Source organism: Nansenia antarctica (assembly GCF_963989245.1).
Source record: "Nansenia antarctica genome assembly, chromosome: 1".
Taxonomy (NCBI): Eukaryota; Metazoa; Chordata; class Actinopteri; order Argentiniformes; family Microstomatidae; genus Nansenia; species Nansenia antarctica.
This window is the reverse complement of record NC_137674.1, coordinates 104,361,043-104,380,026: the sequence shown is the minus strand read 5'-3', so window position 1 is coordinate 104,380,026 and position 18,984 is coordinate 104,361,043. Positions and strand designations below refer to the sequence as shown.

General features: G+C 44.9%; 5 protein-coding genes across 5 annotated transcripts; all 5 read left to right on the top strand.

The window, feature by feature from the left end:
- Positions 1–2,063: 2,063 nt before the first annotated feature.
- LOC308175797 (histone H1-like) lies at positions 2,064–8,854 on the top strand (the record flags this gene model as incomplete). Its single annotated transcript, XM_080550350.1, has 2 exons — positions 2,064–2,666; positions 8,804–8,854. 2 exons carry the CDS (start codon positions 2,064–2,066, stop codon positions 8,852–8,854), a joined length of 654 nt encoding a protein of 217 aa, XP_080406476.1.
- Positions 5,173–5,547, top strand: LOC308157861 (histone H2B-like; the record flags this gene model as incomplete). The annotated part of the gene is made up of 1 exon (XM_080531458.1): positions 5,173–5,547. The coding sequence occupies one exon, from the start codon at positions 5,173–5,175 to the stop codon at positions 5,545–5,547; it is 375 nt and encodes a 124-aa protein (XP_080387584.1).
- A 1,589-nt stretch (positions 8,855–10,443) lies between the features above and the next one.
- On the top strand, positions 10,444–10,830 carry LOC308161426 (histone H2A-like; the record flags this gene model as incomplete). Its single annotated transcript, XM_080535444.1, has 1 exon — positions 10,444–10,830. One exon carries the CDS (start codon positions 10,444–10,446, stop codon positions 10,828–10,830), a length of 387 nt encoding a protein of 128 aa, XP_080391570.1.
- A 2,076-nt stretch (positions 10,831–12,906) lies between these two features.
- Positions 12,907–13,317, top strand: LOC308169934 (histone H3.2; the record flags this gene model as incomplete). The annotated part of the gene is made up of 1 exon (XM_080544667.1): positions 12,907–13,317. The coding sequence occupies one exon, from the start codon at positions 12,907–12,909 to the stop codon at positions 13,315–13,317; it is 411 nt and encodes a 136-aa protein (XP_080400793.1).
- Positions 13,318–15,675: 2,358 nt separating this feature from the next.
- LOC308163027 (polyprenal reductase-like) lies at positions 15,676–17,507 on the top strand. Its single transcript, XM_080537198.1, has 5 exons — positions 15,676–15,776; positions 15,971–16,122; positions 16,237–16,428; positions 16,830–16,961; positions 17,245–17,507. The coding sequence occupies exons 2-5, from the start codon at positions 16,038–16,040 to the stop codon at positions 17,502–17,504; spliced, it is 669 nt and encodes a 222-aa protein (XP_080393324.1). The 5' UTR covers positions 15,676–15,776; positions 15,971–16,037; the 3' UTR covers positions 17,505–17,507.
- Positions 17,508–18,984: the final 1,477 nt, after the last annotated feature.

Below are 18,984 nucleotides of genomic sequence, written 5' to 3'. Positions count from 1 at the left end.
TGTAACAAGTAAGTAAAATTATACAGTATTAATACAGCACCTTTCCCAGACCAAGGGTCTCAAAGTGCTTTACATAACAAGGAAGAAAACACAAATAAAACTTAGTAATACAGGAGTGAAAGCCACAGCAGGTTAAAACAGGCAGAAAGCATACATAACATAACAAGCATGTATAAGGCATATGTATCAATTACTCGATGTTACAATTTTCAAAGACTCCAGTCCTTGAACGCGCAGGAGGTTTTGCGCGCCTTTTTTTTTCCTCACTTGTTTGTTGCTCACTAGTTGTCTAAAACGGTTTCCTCTATTAATATAATGGACAGGAGTGACTACACTGCATACATACGCATGGCCAATTTCTCGGGACAGGTGGATTTAAAATAAATAATAAAATATAATAGTTTAAACGGCGTTCACATGTGGATCTACCATCACCTCCAGGGAGAATCAGACCGCCTGCTACTGCTCCACAGCAGATGAATGTGTGTATCTTAAACGGCGAAGACAAATGTAATCTTCTTGCACTTGAATAGCATTAAGGTTGATGCAGGCTCACTAGTCAGCTACCTGGACAGAACCTCAAGAACCAATGATGTGAACGAGTTCGGTCATGCATGTCTTTGAATTGTAATAATACCACTAGCGGGTTTTGTTTATGTAGTAGGGCTTTATATACAAAAATGAGTTATGAATAGATCTACAGGATTTAACGGTCCAGCCAGCCATTTATACAGAATGCAATGATGAGGATAACAACTATCATCTATGATAAAGCGATAATCAAACACCGCCATGAACGAACTGCCCAGGTAGCGGGACACCCAAGATGCAAACATGAATAAAATAAAAACAATTTGTGATATGGTAGAACATAGATTGTTATCTTTCCAACATTAAGTATCATTCTCATTCTCATCCCACCAAATGCTCTCTGCAGGACAGTGAATGCAGACTGTAGCTCAGAAAGAGCCTGGTCAGTCGTGGGGGCAATAGCATACTGTACAACAGTGTCATAAGCATATATATTATTGTATTATTGGTGAATATTAATACGATTAATACGAGGCTCAAGGACAGCCAAGCAGCGGCAGAACCATTATATTATATTATGTTACATTACAAATGTGATGTAATTTAAACACCCCGGTCCACAAAGACCCACAAACACATGGAGAGAGGAGGCAGGCTGACTACGTCACCATCGATAAACAACACATACATAAGCACATTTAATTTATTGAATTTACTTATTACTATTATTATTTATTTATTTACAAACAAAGTTATGATTGCAATTTCAGCTAGTTACCAACTAGTTAAGTAGCCGAACATATTCATCATAAGGCTGCTGATGTCCTCGACACAATTCTGGTGATAATATCGCAATTGATTCCTCAGAGTCGACATGCAGCAACCATAGTCCATAGTCTATCTATGGCTTCCACCTGTCTTGTCTAGATTTAATAGGAGGGAGAGGGACACCATCTGAAAAATCACCTATAGGGACAAGCTCTCAGCCCCATCCCCGCGACTGTGTTTCACGACCACCAAAAGAGCTCATATTTATAACACCCCGCACCACATCGGGGGACCCTCAACCTTTGTACTCCCTTGCCAGACAACCTGGCTACCTGGACAACGAGTGCTGGTCGCAATCATATGCACTTTTAGCCACTTTAGGAGACAAATAACACAGGAAAAGCTGTGCGCACCGCTCCCTCCGACGGTGCAACGGTGGGGTTTTGATCGAGTCACAACAAAACTCACGAGGCCTTCGCGGCTCACATGACTTTATTCTAACCGGAGGCAAGTCTGCTCGCTGGCCCGTTTGCATTTGGACCTCAACTCGGCACCACCGGTGACTTTTGGCCCGTTATTCGCGAGGAGAAAACACAGGCGCCCAAGTATTTCGGCAGCTACGACTGCTGAGCAGGGATGGTTGAGTCTGCACGGTTCTCATGCCGCGTTTAAGGACAGCCCCCTGCTCCGGGTTGAGCTTCATTCTCACAGAGCAGCTTTGCAGACTAGTTGGTTTACCGGAACGAACGAGACTTTCTACAGACATGGCAGAAGTCGCACCAGCAGCAGCCCCCGCGCCGACCAAGAGCCCCAAGAAGAAGGCAGCAGCCAGGCCCAAGAAAGCTGGCCCCAGCGTCGCCGAGCTCATCGTGACGGCCGTGTCCGCATCCAAGGAGAGGAGCGGCGTGTCCCTGTCTGCGCTCAAGAAGGCGCTGTCTGCCGGTGGCTACGACGTGGAGAAGAACAACTCCCGCGTCAAGGTCGCCGTCAAGAGCCTCGTCACCAAGGGCACTCTGCTCCAGCTCAAGGGCACCGGGGCCTCCGGCTCTTTCAAGCTCAACAAGAAAGCCACCGAGGCGGTCAAGAAGCCGGCGAAGAAATCCGCCGCCCCGAAACCCAAGAAGGCGGCCGCAAAGAAGCCCGCCGCTGCCAAGAAGTCTCCGAAAAAGGCAAAGAAGCCCGCTGCTGCGGCCAAGAAGTCTCCCAAGAAGGCAAAGAAGCCCGCGGCAGTCACCAAGAAGGCCACCAAGAGCCCCAAGAAGGCGAAGAAGGCCACACCGGTCAAGAAGGCTCCGGCTAAGAGCCCCAAAAAGGCCGTCAAGGCAGCCAAGCCCAAGGTAGCCAAACCCAAAACGGTGAAGCCCAAGGCAAAGAAGGCAGCCCCAAAGAAGAAGTAAACATTCAAAGTGTTCTTTCCGACACCATTTGTACCACTAAAAGGCTCTTTTAAGAGCCACCCACATTTTCGTAAAAACGCATTATCATCCATGACGACAGAAAAAGTCGAGTGTTTATTTTAGAAAGTATTTTACACCAGTGTAAATGGACTGACTTATATAGCGCCTTTATCCAAAGCGCTTTACAACGGCCTCATTCACACACCAATGGCGGCAAGCTACCATGCAAGGCGATTTGAAACTAGGGATGTACCTGAATACGAAAATGTTATTCAGAAAAGCATAAATAATGCAATACACATACAGTTTCTAGTTGCTCATTATTATTCTGAAAAAATTACAATATTGACATCAACGCAATCAGTCATTATGTTTCTTAAATCAATTCATATAATTGTGGATGGCCACAAGATAAAAATGCCCATTATGTTTGCGATATATGAGTTTGATTTCACTAACTAGTCATTTAATTCACTACACATTATTGACAGAGTCAGCGCAGAGCAGGCAGCGAGAACAAATTCCACCGGCTTTGGTCGTGTGACTAATAAACTATCTATCTATCTATCTATCATAAGAAATGCATTGCTTCTTTAGGGTCTTTGATGAAAACAGTGCTTCTGATATATATAGTATATATGTGCAAAATACTTTTCTCCTCCGAATATCTATTCCCTCCATACTGTATGTGGTTCAGAGTGCACCAAATAAATCTCCTAGCGAAGGTCTCCTGAACCCCAACATGGGAGAAAAACCCAAACTCTGTACAACATACACTGCTGGCTACAGCCCTTCAGGTAACAATGAGTAGTTAACATATTTGCATATAGAAATGCAGATATAACATCAAGGATTTATATGGTTACATAGAAACAGTTCACAGTTGAGAATGTGATGATGTAACAAACGAGGACCACCACAACTGGGGTTCTAGAACCAGTTCTAGTGTAAACAACAGTGTTATCATTTAAATGACCTGCAATTCCTCTGCATAGAGCACACATTTGATTATTATCAAGAATATCCAAAGCTAAAATATTAGGGTTAGGAGAAGTGTTCTAACATAACTAAATATGGCCTGTATGTTGTATGTTGGAGATCTCCACCAGGATACCACTGAGACAATGTTGGATGAGAAATTCAGCTCTGCAGGTGCAACTACCATCCGAGTGTGCAGGGACAAGATCACCCAACGATCCTTGGGGTATGCCTATGTCAACTTTCAACAGCACGCTGATGCAGAGCTTGCTCTGGAAACGATTAACTTTGATGACCTCCAAGGAAGACCTATGCGCATCATGTGGTTTCAGCTTGACCCTTCACTGAGGAAGAGTGGGGTAGGCAATGTTTTCCTCAAGAACTTGGAGGAATCTATTGACAGCCAGGCCCTCTACGACACGTTTTCTACATTTGGAAAGGTCCTTTCCTGTAAGGTGGTTTGTGATGAGAATGGCCAATCTAAAGGCCATGCCTATGTGCAATATGAGTGCCAGGAAGCTGCTGAGAGAGCCATTAAGAGGCTGAATGGCATGCTGTTCAATGACAACATAACATAACATCCAGGGAATCACGGGGAATCACGAAGCCCGCTATTCGCCGCCTGGCTCGCCGTGGGGGCGTCAAGCGTATCTCTGGTCTGATCTATGAAGAGACCCGTGGTGTGCTGAAGGTGTTCCTGGAGAACGTTATCCGTGACGCCGTCACCTACACCGAGCATGCCAAGAGGAAGACCGTCACCGCCATGGATGTTGTATACGCTCTGAAACGCCAGGGACGTACTCTGTACGGCTTCGGCGGCTAAACTATTCGTAAACTCAACCACCCCCTACAAAAAACAACGGCTCTTTTAAGAGCCACCCATCTCCACACAAGAGAGTTGATTCCATTATTATAACACATTTTGTCAGGCCTGTACATTCAACGGGTTTAGCTGTCATGAAAAAAACATACGTTGCCAAATCAATGTCAACGCAAGTAAATGCGTAGTCTTGGCATTCCACGACTAGAAATGACCATCCCACATGTGCACTCTAGAAAGAAAATGGTTATTATGGCTTATTACGCACACAACACAGTGCAGCCCCTTTTGTTTTATATTGCGCATGTAGTGATAATAATAATGAATGCCCTTGTCGTACCATCCCAAAAGGACAATTCCTGGTAGTAATCGCTAGGCTGGTTGGTAGTTTGGGGGACTTGGTGTTCTATGTATATCATTCTCAATCTTCCTCTTGACGTTTTCATGTTCATATCGCCATCGGAAACAAGGCAACCCGACAGCCGGGTGAAAAAGTAAGGAAAGGGTGGGGGGGAGGAGCCTGCGCGTGCGCAGATAATGTATTTACCCGCGAGGCAGGCTAGAGCTTTGGAAGTGGATGTCAGCAGCCTCCTAATTTGCATAGCCCCACCTTTATATTACGGGTGTGCGTTTGCCGCCTCCTCATTCGTTTCTGAGAAGTAACGAGCCACTATCAACATGCCTGAACCAGCGAAGCCAGCGCCCAAGAAGGGCTCCAAGAAAGCCGTCACCAAGACCGCCACCAAAACCGGCAAGAAGCGCAGAAAGTCCAGGAAGGAGAGCTACGCCATCTACGTGTACAAGGTCTTGAAGCAGGTCCACCCCGACACCGGCATCTCCTCCAAGGCCATGGGAATCATGAATTCCTTCGTCAACGACATCTTCGAGCGCATCGCCGGTGAGTCCTCTCGCTTGGCCCACTACAACAAGCGTCGTACCATCACCTCCAGGGAGATCCAGACTGCCGTGCGTCTGCTCCTCCCCGGTGAGCTGGCCAAGCACGCGGTGTCCGAGGGCACCAAGGCCGTGACCAAATACACCAGCTCCAAGTAAACAGATCTTAGCCTGTGCTACTTACCCCAAAGGCTCTTTTAAGAGCCACCCACCCTATCAATAAAAGCAATTCCATAGTGAGTTGAGCTCGCGTGCTACAAATCAGTCGAATTGATATGCTGTACTGATTGTGTATTGTAATTTGTAACAGGCATGTATCAATTACTCGATGTTACAATTTTCGAAGACTCCAGTCCTTGAACGCGCCGGAGGTTTTGCGCGCCTTTTTTGACACTCAAAATACACCAGCTCCAAGTAGGCTAAATAGCGTGTGTCGCCTGCTTCACTAACCCCAAAGGCTCTTTTAAGAGCCAACCACACCCAAATAAAGGCGCAATTCCATAGACCTCGCGTTACATAGAAGTGGACATAGTATCATTGCTAGTGCTTGATAGTATCCAGTCGTTACGTTGTATTTTGAGCGCTAGCAGAACGCGCCTGTTTTGGCTTTGGCAGTATTTCAAATACGTTATTGCTCTCATTCTAGGTATACCTTATGCATTTAAAACGTCAACATGAAATCACGCCAGTAATGAACTGAATTCATAGTAATTAAATGTTCTATTAAAAAAGCGTCTACTACTGCATGCATTGTGCACTAGGTAACGCCTCACGCTCTGTAGTTCTCTCAGCTTGTGCCCAGTTGACAGTTAGCATTGATTGAAGATGTATAGATTTGTCACGGGCCGAAATAGAAGATAACATATCCTAATATGAGACATCTCTCATTGTTACCATCATTATTATAATTATGTTTATTTGTTTATGTAGGACATTAAAATAAGGTGTGCGTTACCATGGATAATATCTCCCACATCGACAATCTTCTAGCTCTGCTAACGTCTAGCACACACAGGAATATCGTCAATGTAACAGTAATATATTTGAATATTGCCATGTAGCCTACAGTTATTGTTGGGAAAATATAAATGATCAAATTGACAGGTAATTGGCCTATATAAGCTGTAGGTCATTTAACATTGAATGTGCTTGTAAACTTGTGTGAACAATCGTTCCCAAATGTGTCAGGAACCAAGAGAACGTTGTGAGGGCTTCAAAGCAGGAGTCCACCCTGGTTGTTCTAGGTCGAGAGTCTTATCAGAAGGATAGATCATGTCCCTGGCTATCTCAGCAGGCCTCACAGTGCCTCACAGGCCTGTCCCAGAGTGCTCTGCAGCAGACGTACATGGAGGCCAGTCAGGTGCCAGGCAATCTTCCCTGCAACCTATCCAACGGCAGGCCCAAGGCGGCTGGCAGCAAGAAACGCCAGAGAGAAGCCAGCCAGAGTGAAGGAGGAGACGTCAGCAGCTCAGCCAAACGCTCCCGCAGTCACCAGCCCAGCAGGACATGGAGATCTGCTGCAGTTGCTAGACGATCTCGCAAGCCTACACACCAGAATGGATCTTAAGTGACATTCTTCTCACTCACACACACACACACACACACACACACACACACACACACACACACACCTCCCAACTATCCCCCCCCCTCCATTCCAATTCACACACATCCCCCCATTTCCACTCCCCACCTCCAAAAACGCACAATCCCAACCCCACCACCCAACACACACACACACACACACACACACACACACACACACACACACACACACACACACACACACACACACACACACACACACACAACACATACAAATAAAATAATAAAATAAAGTTCTGTCTTTTTTTATGCATACCAATATGATTTGGACATCACGGTATTGCTGTCTTATAATAAACCAATACTTTCATACAGTGGTGACCCTAGCTGTCTCATCCCAGAATACCTCAGCAGTTTACAACTTTAAATTGCAGCAATGGTCCCAAGTAAGCTCAAAATACATTTTGACACAAGACACCCCACTTATACTAGCAAAGACATTGACTACGTAAAGCTATTAAGACTGCAAAATGATAACTAGAATAAATGCATGACGTCATGTGTCCGCTTAGCAAAGTGCAGGATCCAGCTTCTTGGAGCTAATAGCAAAAGCGAATGTTTGCCGAATCACTCATTCTACCACCTTGGAAGGAAATTGTAAAGATAATGAAGAGAGTCACCACCACCATCACCATCACCACCCACGGACAAGCTCCCAGCCCCATCCAGGCGATTGTGTTTTACGCCCCCCGAAAGAGCTCACATTTAAAACGCCCAGCACCACATTGGGGAACCTTCAACCTTGTAACTCCCAGCCAAACAACCTGGCTACCAGGACAACGAGTATTGGTCGCAATCGTATACATTTTTAAGCAGTTTAGGACACAAATAGAAATAGCACAGGGAAAGATGTGCGCATCGCTCCCTCCGACGGTGGAACGGTGGGGTTTTGAGCGAATCACAACAAAATACACGAGGCCTTCGCGGCCCACATGATTTTATTCTGAACGGAGGCATGTCTGCTCGCTGTTCCGTTCAAATTTGGACCTCAAGTCGGTTCCATCGGTGACTTTTGGCCCATTATTGGCGAGGAGAAAACACAGACGCCAGCACATTTTGTCAGCCAAGATTGCCGAGCATAGATGGTTGAGTCTGTACGGTTCTCATGTCGCGTTTAAGACCAGCCCCCATCTCCGGGTTGAGCTTCATTATCACAGAGCAGCATCACAGAGTGTTTTGTAGCCCGCAACAAACGAGACTTTTTACAGACATGGCAGAAGTCGCACCAGCCCCCGCCGCCGCCGCTCCGGCCAAGGCACCAAAGAAGGCAGCAGCCAGGCCCAAGAAAGCAGCTGGCCCCAGCGTCGCCGAGCTCATCGTCAAGGCCGTGTCCGCATCCAAGGAGAGGAGCGGCGTGTCCCTGGCCGCGCTCAAAAAGGCGCTGTCTGCCGGTGGTTACGACGTGGAGAAGAACAAATCCCGTGTCAAGGTCGCCGTTAGGACCCTCGTCACTAAAGGCACGCTGGTCCAGACCAAGGGCACCGGGGCCTCCGGCTCTTTCAAGATTAACAAGGAGGCGGTCAAGAAAACGGTGAAGAAAGCCGCCGTCGCAAAACCCAAGAAGGTAGTAGCAAAGAAGCCCGCCGCCGCTAAGAAGTCTCCCAAAAAGGCCGTTGCAAAGAAGCCCACCGCCAAGAAATATCCCAAAAAGGCCGTTGCAAAGAAGCCCGCCGCCGCTAAGAAGTCTCCCAAAAAGGCCGTTGCAAAGAAGCCCGTCGCCGCTAAGAAGGTTGCCAAGAGCCCCAAGAAGGTTAAGAAGCCCGCACCTGTCAAGAAAGCCCCGACCAAGAGCCCCAAAAAGGTCGTCAAGGTAGCGAAGCCCAAAGCAGCCAAGGCAAAGAAGGCAGCCCCAAAGAAGTAAACTTGTGTTGACAGTGTTCATGTTGACACCACAAAAAAAGGTTCTTTTAAGAGCCACCCACATTTCCATAAAAAGTGCATTTTCATCCATGTCGACATAACGGAACTTTCTCAAATAAGAAGGTCCGATTTACACCAGTCTCAATCACTGACCTATGCACACGAGAATAATAGCTACCGTATTTTCCGGACTATAAGTCGCACCCGAGTATAAGTCGCAGCAGGCCAAAAATGGGCCATGAAGAGGAAAAAACCACATATAAGTCGCACTGGACTATAAGTCGCATGGTTCAAGGGAACGGGCTTGGCGGAATCAGCGGGGAAAGAAGACCCTGTTGAGCTTGACTCTAGTCTGGCACTGTGAAGAGACATGAGAGGATTTGTAAGCCCAGGAAGGACATAATTCACGTTGAAACTTCTTCTGAAAGGTTAAGGAATACTTGTATTATCGAGTGTAAAGTCCGCTAGCTAGCGCGGGGCTGACAACATGGCGTCGCGGAGGAAAAATGAAACTTTGAACAGCCTCTAAAAGGTAATAAATGACTTTAATATCGTTTCTAATGTCCATAACATTGTGTATAAGGTCCATAACATCATGTTTAATGTCCACATTGTCGTGTTTAATGTCCACATTGTCGAGTATAATGGCTATTCTATCGCGTATGAAGCGCTACCGGAAGTAGCAAAATGCTACTCGCGGGTACAACATTGCAACGTTAAACAGCCTCTGGAAGGAATAAATGACTTTAATATCGTTTCTAACGTCCATAACATTGTGTATAAGGTCCATAACATCATGTTTAATGTCCACATTGTCGTGTTTAATGTCCACATTGTCAAGTATAATGGCTATTCTATCGTGTATGAGGCGCTAGCGGATTTACTCCTTGGTTCATGTCAGTCAGAGATTACCGTATGTCAGTTCATGTCAGTCAGAGATTATGAATTATTGATATATAAGTCGCACCTGACTATAAGTCGCAGGACCAGCCAAAGTATGAAAAAAACCGCGACTTATAGTCCGGAAAATACGGTATATTAAATATTGAAATGGCCTTAATGAGAGTTTAACACTTTACACAAACATGTTTTAACAAACGATATATTAACTCACTCGGTCTCTGCGGGAGGGGGGGGGGTCTATGCTAGACTCCACAAAATACCTTTCAATATCGACATACGGTAGTTTGCTATATATAACGTTATTTGGATAGAAATGGTCAACTTTTCGCTCTAGTAGTAGCCTACTACATTGCGTATGGGGAGAGCTGTGAGAGCCTAATGCACTTCACTTTTCGCTGTAATGCCAATAATGAGTATTGTTTCGCTATTTAGTATATTATTAGGAAATTATTGGTTTGATTTGAACTTTGATTTCTGGCGCGCGAGGGAAACTCACAAAGGCCGAGTGAAACAGCGGCCAATCGCTGGGCGGCGGGAAGAGGCGCGCGTATCCGGGTTGCTGATTGGATGAGGTGTCATCGGCCCGATGGCCAATGAACGCTGGTCAGGCTGAGCTATAAGAACAGCACTCCAAGCGATAATCTAGTATCCGCTTTTTCTAGCACAGAACTCGCTTTAAGTTTCAAGATGTCAGGAAGAGGTAAAACCGGAGGCAAGGCCAGGGCCAAGGCGAAGACCCGTTCTTCCCGAGCCGGACTCCAGTTCCCAGTGGGCCGTGTGCACAGGCTCCTACGCAAAGGCAACTATGCCCATCGTGTGGGCGCTGGGGCACCGGTCTACCTGGCCGCCGTGCTCGAGTACCTGACTGCTGAGATCCTGGAGTTGGCCGGGAACGCCGCCCGCGACAACAAGAAGTCTCGTATCATCCCCCGTCATCTGCAGTTGGCCGTCCGCAACGACGAGGAGCTGAACAAACTGCTGGGCGGTGTGACCATCGCTCAGGGCGGTGTGCTGCCCAACATCCAGGCAGTGCTGCTCCCCAAGAAGACCGAGAAGCCCGCCAAAGCCAAGTAAATGTTCTACTACGGCTATCACCCCACTACTTAACCCCAAAGGCTCTTTTAAGAGCCAACCACTTGTCTCTCAAAAAGTGCAATTTGTATTTTCATCTCTAAACGGTGTTTGTCCGCTATGAGTACCGTAGTGTGCCTCATTTTGAAGCCTACAATCAAAGTTCAACAGTCATCATACACCTTAATGCAGTAGTCTTCAACCGGGGGTCCGCGACCCCTAGGGGGTCCGCAGAGGTACTGCAGGTGGTCCGCCAATTTCTGTCATAATAATTGACAACTTTCACCAAAATAATCAGTGAGAATTAAAAAATATAACAAATGATATTGAGTAAGGTACAAGCATTAATAGGCAATAATAAGCTACTTTTGACAAACAATTCACAAAATAAATGATGCCCATGATTCTAGAGTCTAACATAACGTCAGCTGGTCAAAAACACACACCTGTCTAGCAAGCTAGGTGTTGGCTAAAACGCTGCAGTTCGGTCTTCATTGCGAAATGAACGTTAATTAATAACTAGCATAACGTTACTAATTTAGTTACTAGTTTGATAATAACAAACCCGCCTCTTTGCTTCTCTATGCGCCGCTATAGGAGAGGAACACAACGCGCTCCTTTACCATTCCGAGGTCAGATGGCTTTCCTGTGGATCAGTATTGGCGCGCGTATTTCAATGCGCCCTCGCCTGATATGAAATGCGAAATTGTTGATGACTTGGAGGCACTCGAAAGTCAATTTGAGAAGTACTTTTCTGAGACTGAGTCTTGGAGAAAGCACAAGACATGGATACGGTTATCATTCAAAGACAATGCATCCGACGGCTCAAACCTGACAGCCGCTGAGGAAGATCAGCTGATCGACCTAACCACACACCTAATACACACAAGAATGTGTACGAGTCACAGCCTCTCACCCAGTTCTGGATCCATTGCCAGAAATACTTCCCCCAACTGACAGCAAAGGCCATGGTGAGCCTCTTGCCTTTTGCAACAACTTATCTTTGTGAAAGAGGATTCTCCTCCCTCACCTACCTGAAGAGCAAATACAGTTCCAGACTGCAGCCTGAGGATGACATGATGCTCTGCCTGACAACCTCCACCCAGGAGGTAGGCATACCTTGCTTCCTGAAGCTAAAAGTTTCATTGTTGAAAAATAATAATAATAGAAAATATAAGCCTCATCAAGAACAACAACAACAACAAAAACAATAATAATAATAATAATAATAATAATAACCAATCATAATTATGCATGAACGTTTTATCAATCATAAACACATATAGGCTAATAACCCAGTATATAAATAGGTTAATATGGTGAAATAAAAGGTGAATGAAGTAAATATAAAAGTTATTATAGGCTTATATATATATTACATGTGGGGGTCCCTGTTCTGTTTGTCTCTCATCCAAGGGGTCCTTGGGTTGAAAAAGGTTGAAGACCCCTGCCTTAATGAGGCTGAGAGAACGCACCCACAACAACACACTTCTGTTTTGGCCACGTGGTGTTGCCAACCAATGATGAGTGCTGGCTATAAGCATAAACACATTTTAACGGTACCTTACAGGGATATTGTGAAAATACATTAGCAGTCTTGTACGGCCATAAGCTCACATTCATTCATATTCAGCCTCAAACCTAATGCATCTGAGAATAGGGTAAAAGCTATAGCTGGGGTCGTTGTCCTTAAGAAAGTGGTATCACAACAGTGGTATCATCTGCCAGTTGACTAATAATTATGGATTCTCCCATAACACCGATTTTTTAAAATCTTCATATTATGTTTATTATTATAATTCACATGGGCGGGTCGGGTGGACAAGGGAAGCGCGCAATGGAGGGAGCAGGAGGGGTTTAGAGTTTTAATTTATGGCGGGAAGGGTGCACGGGGCTCGTGTCCAATGACAGCCTGAGAAGGAGGTGACAACGGGCCAATGAGCTCGTCTACATTCTTGGGCCAATGAGCTCGTCTACATTCGCCGGCCAATCGGAGCACGACGGCTTCGGCTTTATAAACGTAGCAAGCTGGCTTGAGAAGGACATCTACACTTTACTCTACAAGAAGAAGGTAGCATTATGGCCAGAACAAAGCAAACCGCTCGTAAATCCACCGGCGGCAAAGCCCCAAGGAAGCAGCTCGCCACCAAGGCTGCCCGTAAAAGCGCCCCGGCGACCGGCGGTGTGAAGAAGCCTCACCGTTACAGGCCCGGCACCGTGGCTCTGAGGGAGATCCGTCGTTACCAAAAATCCACCGAGCTGCTCATCCGCAAGCTGCCCTTCCAGCGCCTGGTGAGAGAAATCGCCCAGGATTTCAAGACCGACCTGCGCTTCCAGAGCTCTGCTGTGATGGCCCTGCAGGAGGCCAGCGAGGCTTACCTGGTCGGTCTGTTCGAGGACACCAACCTGTGCGCCATCCACGCCAAGAGGGTGACCATCATGCCCAAAGACATCCAGCTGGCCCGTCGCATTCGTGGAGAGCGCGCCTAAGATCAGACAAGAAACATAACCCCAAAGGCTCTTTTAAGAGCCACCTCAATATTTCTCAAAATGATTTTTTCCATTAACTACTCTTTATAAGACGATAGATGGGTTAAAGTAGAATGAAATCGCAGAATGTCAGAGGGTACCATATGACAAGTCATAGCAGAACAGTTTTACTGTCACAAACAAGGAAAGGACTTGAAATCCCTCGCTGTAATGTGCGGAATGAGCTTTTAGTTGGGCTCCAGTCGTTTTTTTGGGGGGGGGCAGGATATCCATATGACGACTACACATTTTACACGATAAGCGCACTGTTGCAATTTCGACGGCTTATGTCATATTATTAGGCTATTTCTAATACTCCAAATCAAAAATAATACTAAATGGTTTTACGCACAATGCGGTCCTTTGTACCACGTCCCTACGATCGCAATGCATTTGTTTGACATGTTTCGGTGCGTGTACACAGTCCTAGATCTGAATGACAGGGAAAGCTTCGTGAGAGCCTACTGTGTCTGTATTGAAAGGGGCAAGGGCTGTGTAAATTAAATCGTTAAAGAGGCAACAAAATGAACGTTTGTCGGGAAACATGGAATATAACACATAACACACTATAAATGAATTATTATTATTATCATCATCATTATTCTAATTATGTTTATTTGTTTATTTAGGACATTAAAATAAGGTGTGCGTTACCATGGTAATATCTCCCAGTATATCTTTGCATACGCAGGACGTACCGTCAGCATTACTACGTTGTTGACTATCACTTGCTCTTATTGACAATCTTCAAGCTCTGCTAACGTCTAGCACACACAGGAATATTGTCAATGGTAGGCTACAGTAACAGTAATATATTTGAATATTGCCATGTAGCCTACAGTTATTGTTAGGAAAATATAAAGGATCAAATTGACAGATAATTGGCCTATACAAGCTGTAGGTCATTTAACATTGTATGTGCTTGTAAACTTAGAACAATCTTTCCCAAATGTGTCAGGAACCAAGAGAACGTTGTGAGGGATTCAAAGCAGCACTGCTCAAGATGAGACCGGCCCTCAAAAGAAAAAAGGAAACATTCCAATTGCCCGTTCTCCATATTCAGCAGTTGCTGAAGGCAGAAAGCTGGTCGGTTAAACTCCAGCAGGAGTCCACCCTGGTTGATCTAGGTCGAGAGTCTTATCAGAAGGATAGATCATGTCCCCGGCTATCCCAGCAGACTTCACAGTGTCTCGCAGGCCTCACAGTGCCTCACAGGCCTGTCCCAGAGTGCTCTGCAGCAGACGTACATGGAGGCCAGTCAGGTGCCAGGCAATCTTCTCTGCAACCTATCCAACGGCAGGCCCAAGGCGGCTGGCAGCAAGAAACGCCAGAGAGAAGCCAGCCAGAGTGAAGGAGGAGACGTCAGCAGCTTAGCCTCACGCAGTCACCAGCCCAGCTGGACAAGGAAATCTGCTGCAGTCGCTAGAAGATCTCGCAAGCCTACACACCAGAATGGATCTTAAGTGACATTCTTCTCACTCACACACACACACATCCCCCCATTTCCACTCCCCACCCCCCAAAACACACAACCCCACCACCCAACACACACACACACACACACACACACACACACACACACACACACACACACACACACACACACACACACACACACACACATACACCTCCCAACTATCCCCCCTTCACCCAAACACACACACTCCCAACCCCTCATCCCAACACATACACATTTTTTTTTTTTTTTTAAGTAATGAGTTCTGTCTTTTTTTATGCATACCAATATGATTTGGATATAGTGAGCCCACTCAATATAACAAACAACAGTTTTAGGATCACTAAATACTTATGTCCTAACCAGAATACTTGAGTATTGGGTAAAATTGGGCTTTATATATATTGGGTTATATATTATATAGTTGGAAGCCAGGGCCCTTTCCCTGTTAGAAACTTGATTCCTCGTTTCCTCTCTTGCGTGTCGCTCACTTGCTGCTTCTCAAATAGCATTGGAGGAGAATAGGGGAACAACCTAGATATTCTCCTCCAATGCATTTTAATTATGATGCGACGAGTGGACAGGAGATAGGACGCGAGGAATGGAGTTTCTACAATTGAGAAAGGGCCATCGACTTTTGTCTACCACGGAGCACTAGTACTGTTACTTGTGCGTCGACGGAACTATATACTTAATTCGTGTTGTCCTACGGAGGATTCTAACTGGCTGGACCAAAGAACGTTAGTAAAATGTTTTTCGGATTCAGCATAATTCAAGTTATATGGTTATCTCTGGCTTTAGGCTTTCTTGTATCGCTATGTGTTCACAAACTTTCACTTCTCCTGCCGACTGAATTTGAGAAAACTTACGTGTATCTATTATTCCAAGACATAATCAGATATGGTAAAACCAAGCGACAATTGAAACGAGACAACTGGCTGCGTGTGTTTGATGTCCCCAAAAGGTGACAGGGTATTAGAAATATTTTAGACATTTTTAGATTACCCTTTCCTCTAAATATAGGCATTGTTGCTACTATTTAACGTAAATGTTGGTCCCAGCACACAAGATCGATAGCTTTCAGGGATGATTAAAACATCTAGCCTTGAGAATGAATGACACATTTCTGATATTGCTTTTCATTATTCTGGTCTTTAGATGGTTCTGGCACTTCTATGCAGTCTCTATTGCCTGGAATGGGGTGCTTATTGCCCTGTCACTGCGCATGGTTGTATGGGGCCATCAATACCCATTATGGTTGACTCATATATTGGGATTCCTGACAGGTGAAGGCGTGCCAGTAGAGCAAGGTAACCTCTCTGTCTATTTTTTCTCCATTGTTTTGCTTCAGTGTTTCCTTACTGTGTCTGTAGAATGTAATGTGTTTGTAATATATTGTCATGTGTTTCCTCTCCTGCGTGTAGTTCCGCAAGTGTCAGCTGTGCTGGTGCAGGTGCTGCTATGGGTCCATTCCCTAAGGCGACTGTTGGAATGTCTGTTCGTCAGTATTTTCTCTGATGGGGTCATTCATATTGTTCAGTATATATTTGGCTTGAGCTACTACATCTTACTAGGACTGACGGTCTTTTGCTCGGATCATTATATCATTGGAAAAGGTTAGTGTGTATCCCTAATATATATATATTACGGTACATGTGGGTTAAGGTTAGGGTTAGGGTTAAGGTTGGGGTTAGGGTTAGACATGCCAGCATGTACCAAGTCACCCTTGCACCTAACCCTAACCCTAGTTTTCCCACATGTACCGTAACATATATATATATATATATTTGCATATTGGTAATGTGTTTTTAGTCAAGTTGTTGAATTGTTTCCTCTAGTCTTGATGATGCTTAACAGCAAAAACTATTGGAAAATTAGACCATCATGACCTTATGTTAGTAAGTAATATTGAATATGAATCTTTTGGTTAGAAGATAATGCATCTTAGCAGCTGTTCAGGTGACCCACAATATGGTGTGTTACTGCAGATGTGATGGTGATTGTGTGGTCTTTGTAGGGACCCCTACTCTTCCTCTCCTCTCCCAGCTGGGGTGGTCCCACGTGGCTGGAGCTGTGCTCTTCAGCTGGGCCTCGCTGCTCCAGCACCGCTCCCTGATCCTGCTGGCTAGGCTGCGCACCGGAGGCTCAGGTGAGCTCATGCAGCTGATTGAGAGCCTCAACATGACTCACAAGTAGATGTGTCGCCATTAGGGATTACACATAACTTTATTTACATATGGACTTTAATGTTTAGATTTTTTGTCTGGATTGTTTGAGTTAATACCAAAGTCTGGTGCACATTTCTTGAATAGGCTTATTGGAAATACATTTAGTGGACAAAATGATGATGTGTTCAATACTTATTTCCCCCACTGTAGATGGGTTGTTTGGTATCGTAATAAACATTGTGTTGCTCTCTTTGATGTCTTCAGGGACAGTGGAGTCTCTTGCCCACAGAGTGCCGAGCGGAGGCTGGTTTGAGCTGGTCTCTTGTCCGCATTACTTTGCTGAGCTGCTGATCTACGTGTCTCTGGGTGTAGTTTCCGGAGGTCACTCTCTCACCTGGTGGCTCGTTGTCCTCTATGTGCTCTTCAACCAGGCGTTGGCTGCCCAGCTTTGTCATGAGTTTTACCGGAGCAAATTTGAGTCTTATCCACAACATCGTAAAGCATTCATTCCTCATTTATTATGACTCCTTTGTGTGAATGTTGTCTTTTGCACAACCTATGTTGGAATAAAAATACACCCATATTCACGTAGAAAGGATTACTTTGAATTCATTGTTTCAACATCCTTTTGTTTATCCCCACAATCAAGGTTGGTGGAATTCGTACAACAATTGAGACAAGATAGACAACACACACACACACACACACACACACACACACACACACACACACACACACACAAACAAACCAGGCTCAATGAAAGCATTGGAATAGTCGCAGAAAGGCTAGAGCTACATGCAAGGCAAGCTAGATCAAGCCCACCTCAAGTTTTTTTTAATATTTGACATTTCAAATATGTCTTTTGCTACCATGTCATCAGGTTCAGTTTTTTTATTCTTTGTTCTTCTTTATTTTTATATTTGAAGGGAAATGATTTCTGTTATGACAGTAGAATAGACGAAAGTTTAGCATGGATACTTCAGCAAGCAACTACTCAAATTACATACATTACTACACAAATTACATGCATTTGTTCTATATGCACCAATGCACCATATGCATTTCATAAAGGCTACTTATTATTCTGTCCTACCACAAATCAGTAGCCTAGCCTTTATGAATTGTCTTCATTGGCCCATATAGCAGAAATTCATCTGTATGTGATTTGAGTAATTGCTTGCTATTCACCAACAACCTGGGAATGCCCTCCAAGGCATTTCCACCACAGTAGAGAACTCTACTGCGACCTCCTCCCAGACAGCCAAGAATTTTGGGTTGATCCTTGACAACCACTTATCCTGTGTGGCGAAACACATTTCCTGCTTTTCACTCATTTTGCTGTTCTTTTGGTCCGCAACTGGTTCACCAACCACCCACATTTTTCCGTTCTTCATTTGCCACCGTATTCTTTATTTCTCAACCCTATTGAGGAGTTTTTTTCAGCTTGGGGTTGGAAAGTATATGAACGTAGACCCCATGAGCGCACACGTCTGCCTTACTGGTCCCCCCTACAAGCAATGGAGGAAGCATGTGGTGATATAGCTGCTAAAGCATATCAGGGGTGGATTCGTGGTCAGGGAGAACATTGCCTGTGATGTCGATGAGGTCCTGTGGCCAGTCGGAAACGAAAGGAAGGATGCAGCCTAATCTTCTTTTTCTTTACAGTATATACTGTGCAGAAGGTTTATTTTCATATGTCTATTGTTTGTTCTGTATGAATTTTACAAATCCAACTGTGTTTGCTGAGGTGTATACAGTGTTTCAGAATAAAAAAACATAACATTCTTGTATGTGTGTGTTTTATATTTGAGTATGAAAACATAACAGTTTACAACAGGCTACTGTATGCGCAGTATGTAGTGTAAGACTGAAAATGCAAAAGGCCTACTGATAATCTTATAATAGTAGGCCTAGTGTTTTCCATTGAGCATATCAGTGTTCAATTGGTTCTTAGAAGTGTCCATTCATTTGATGGTGTGTGTGTGTGTGTGTGTGTGTGTGTGT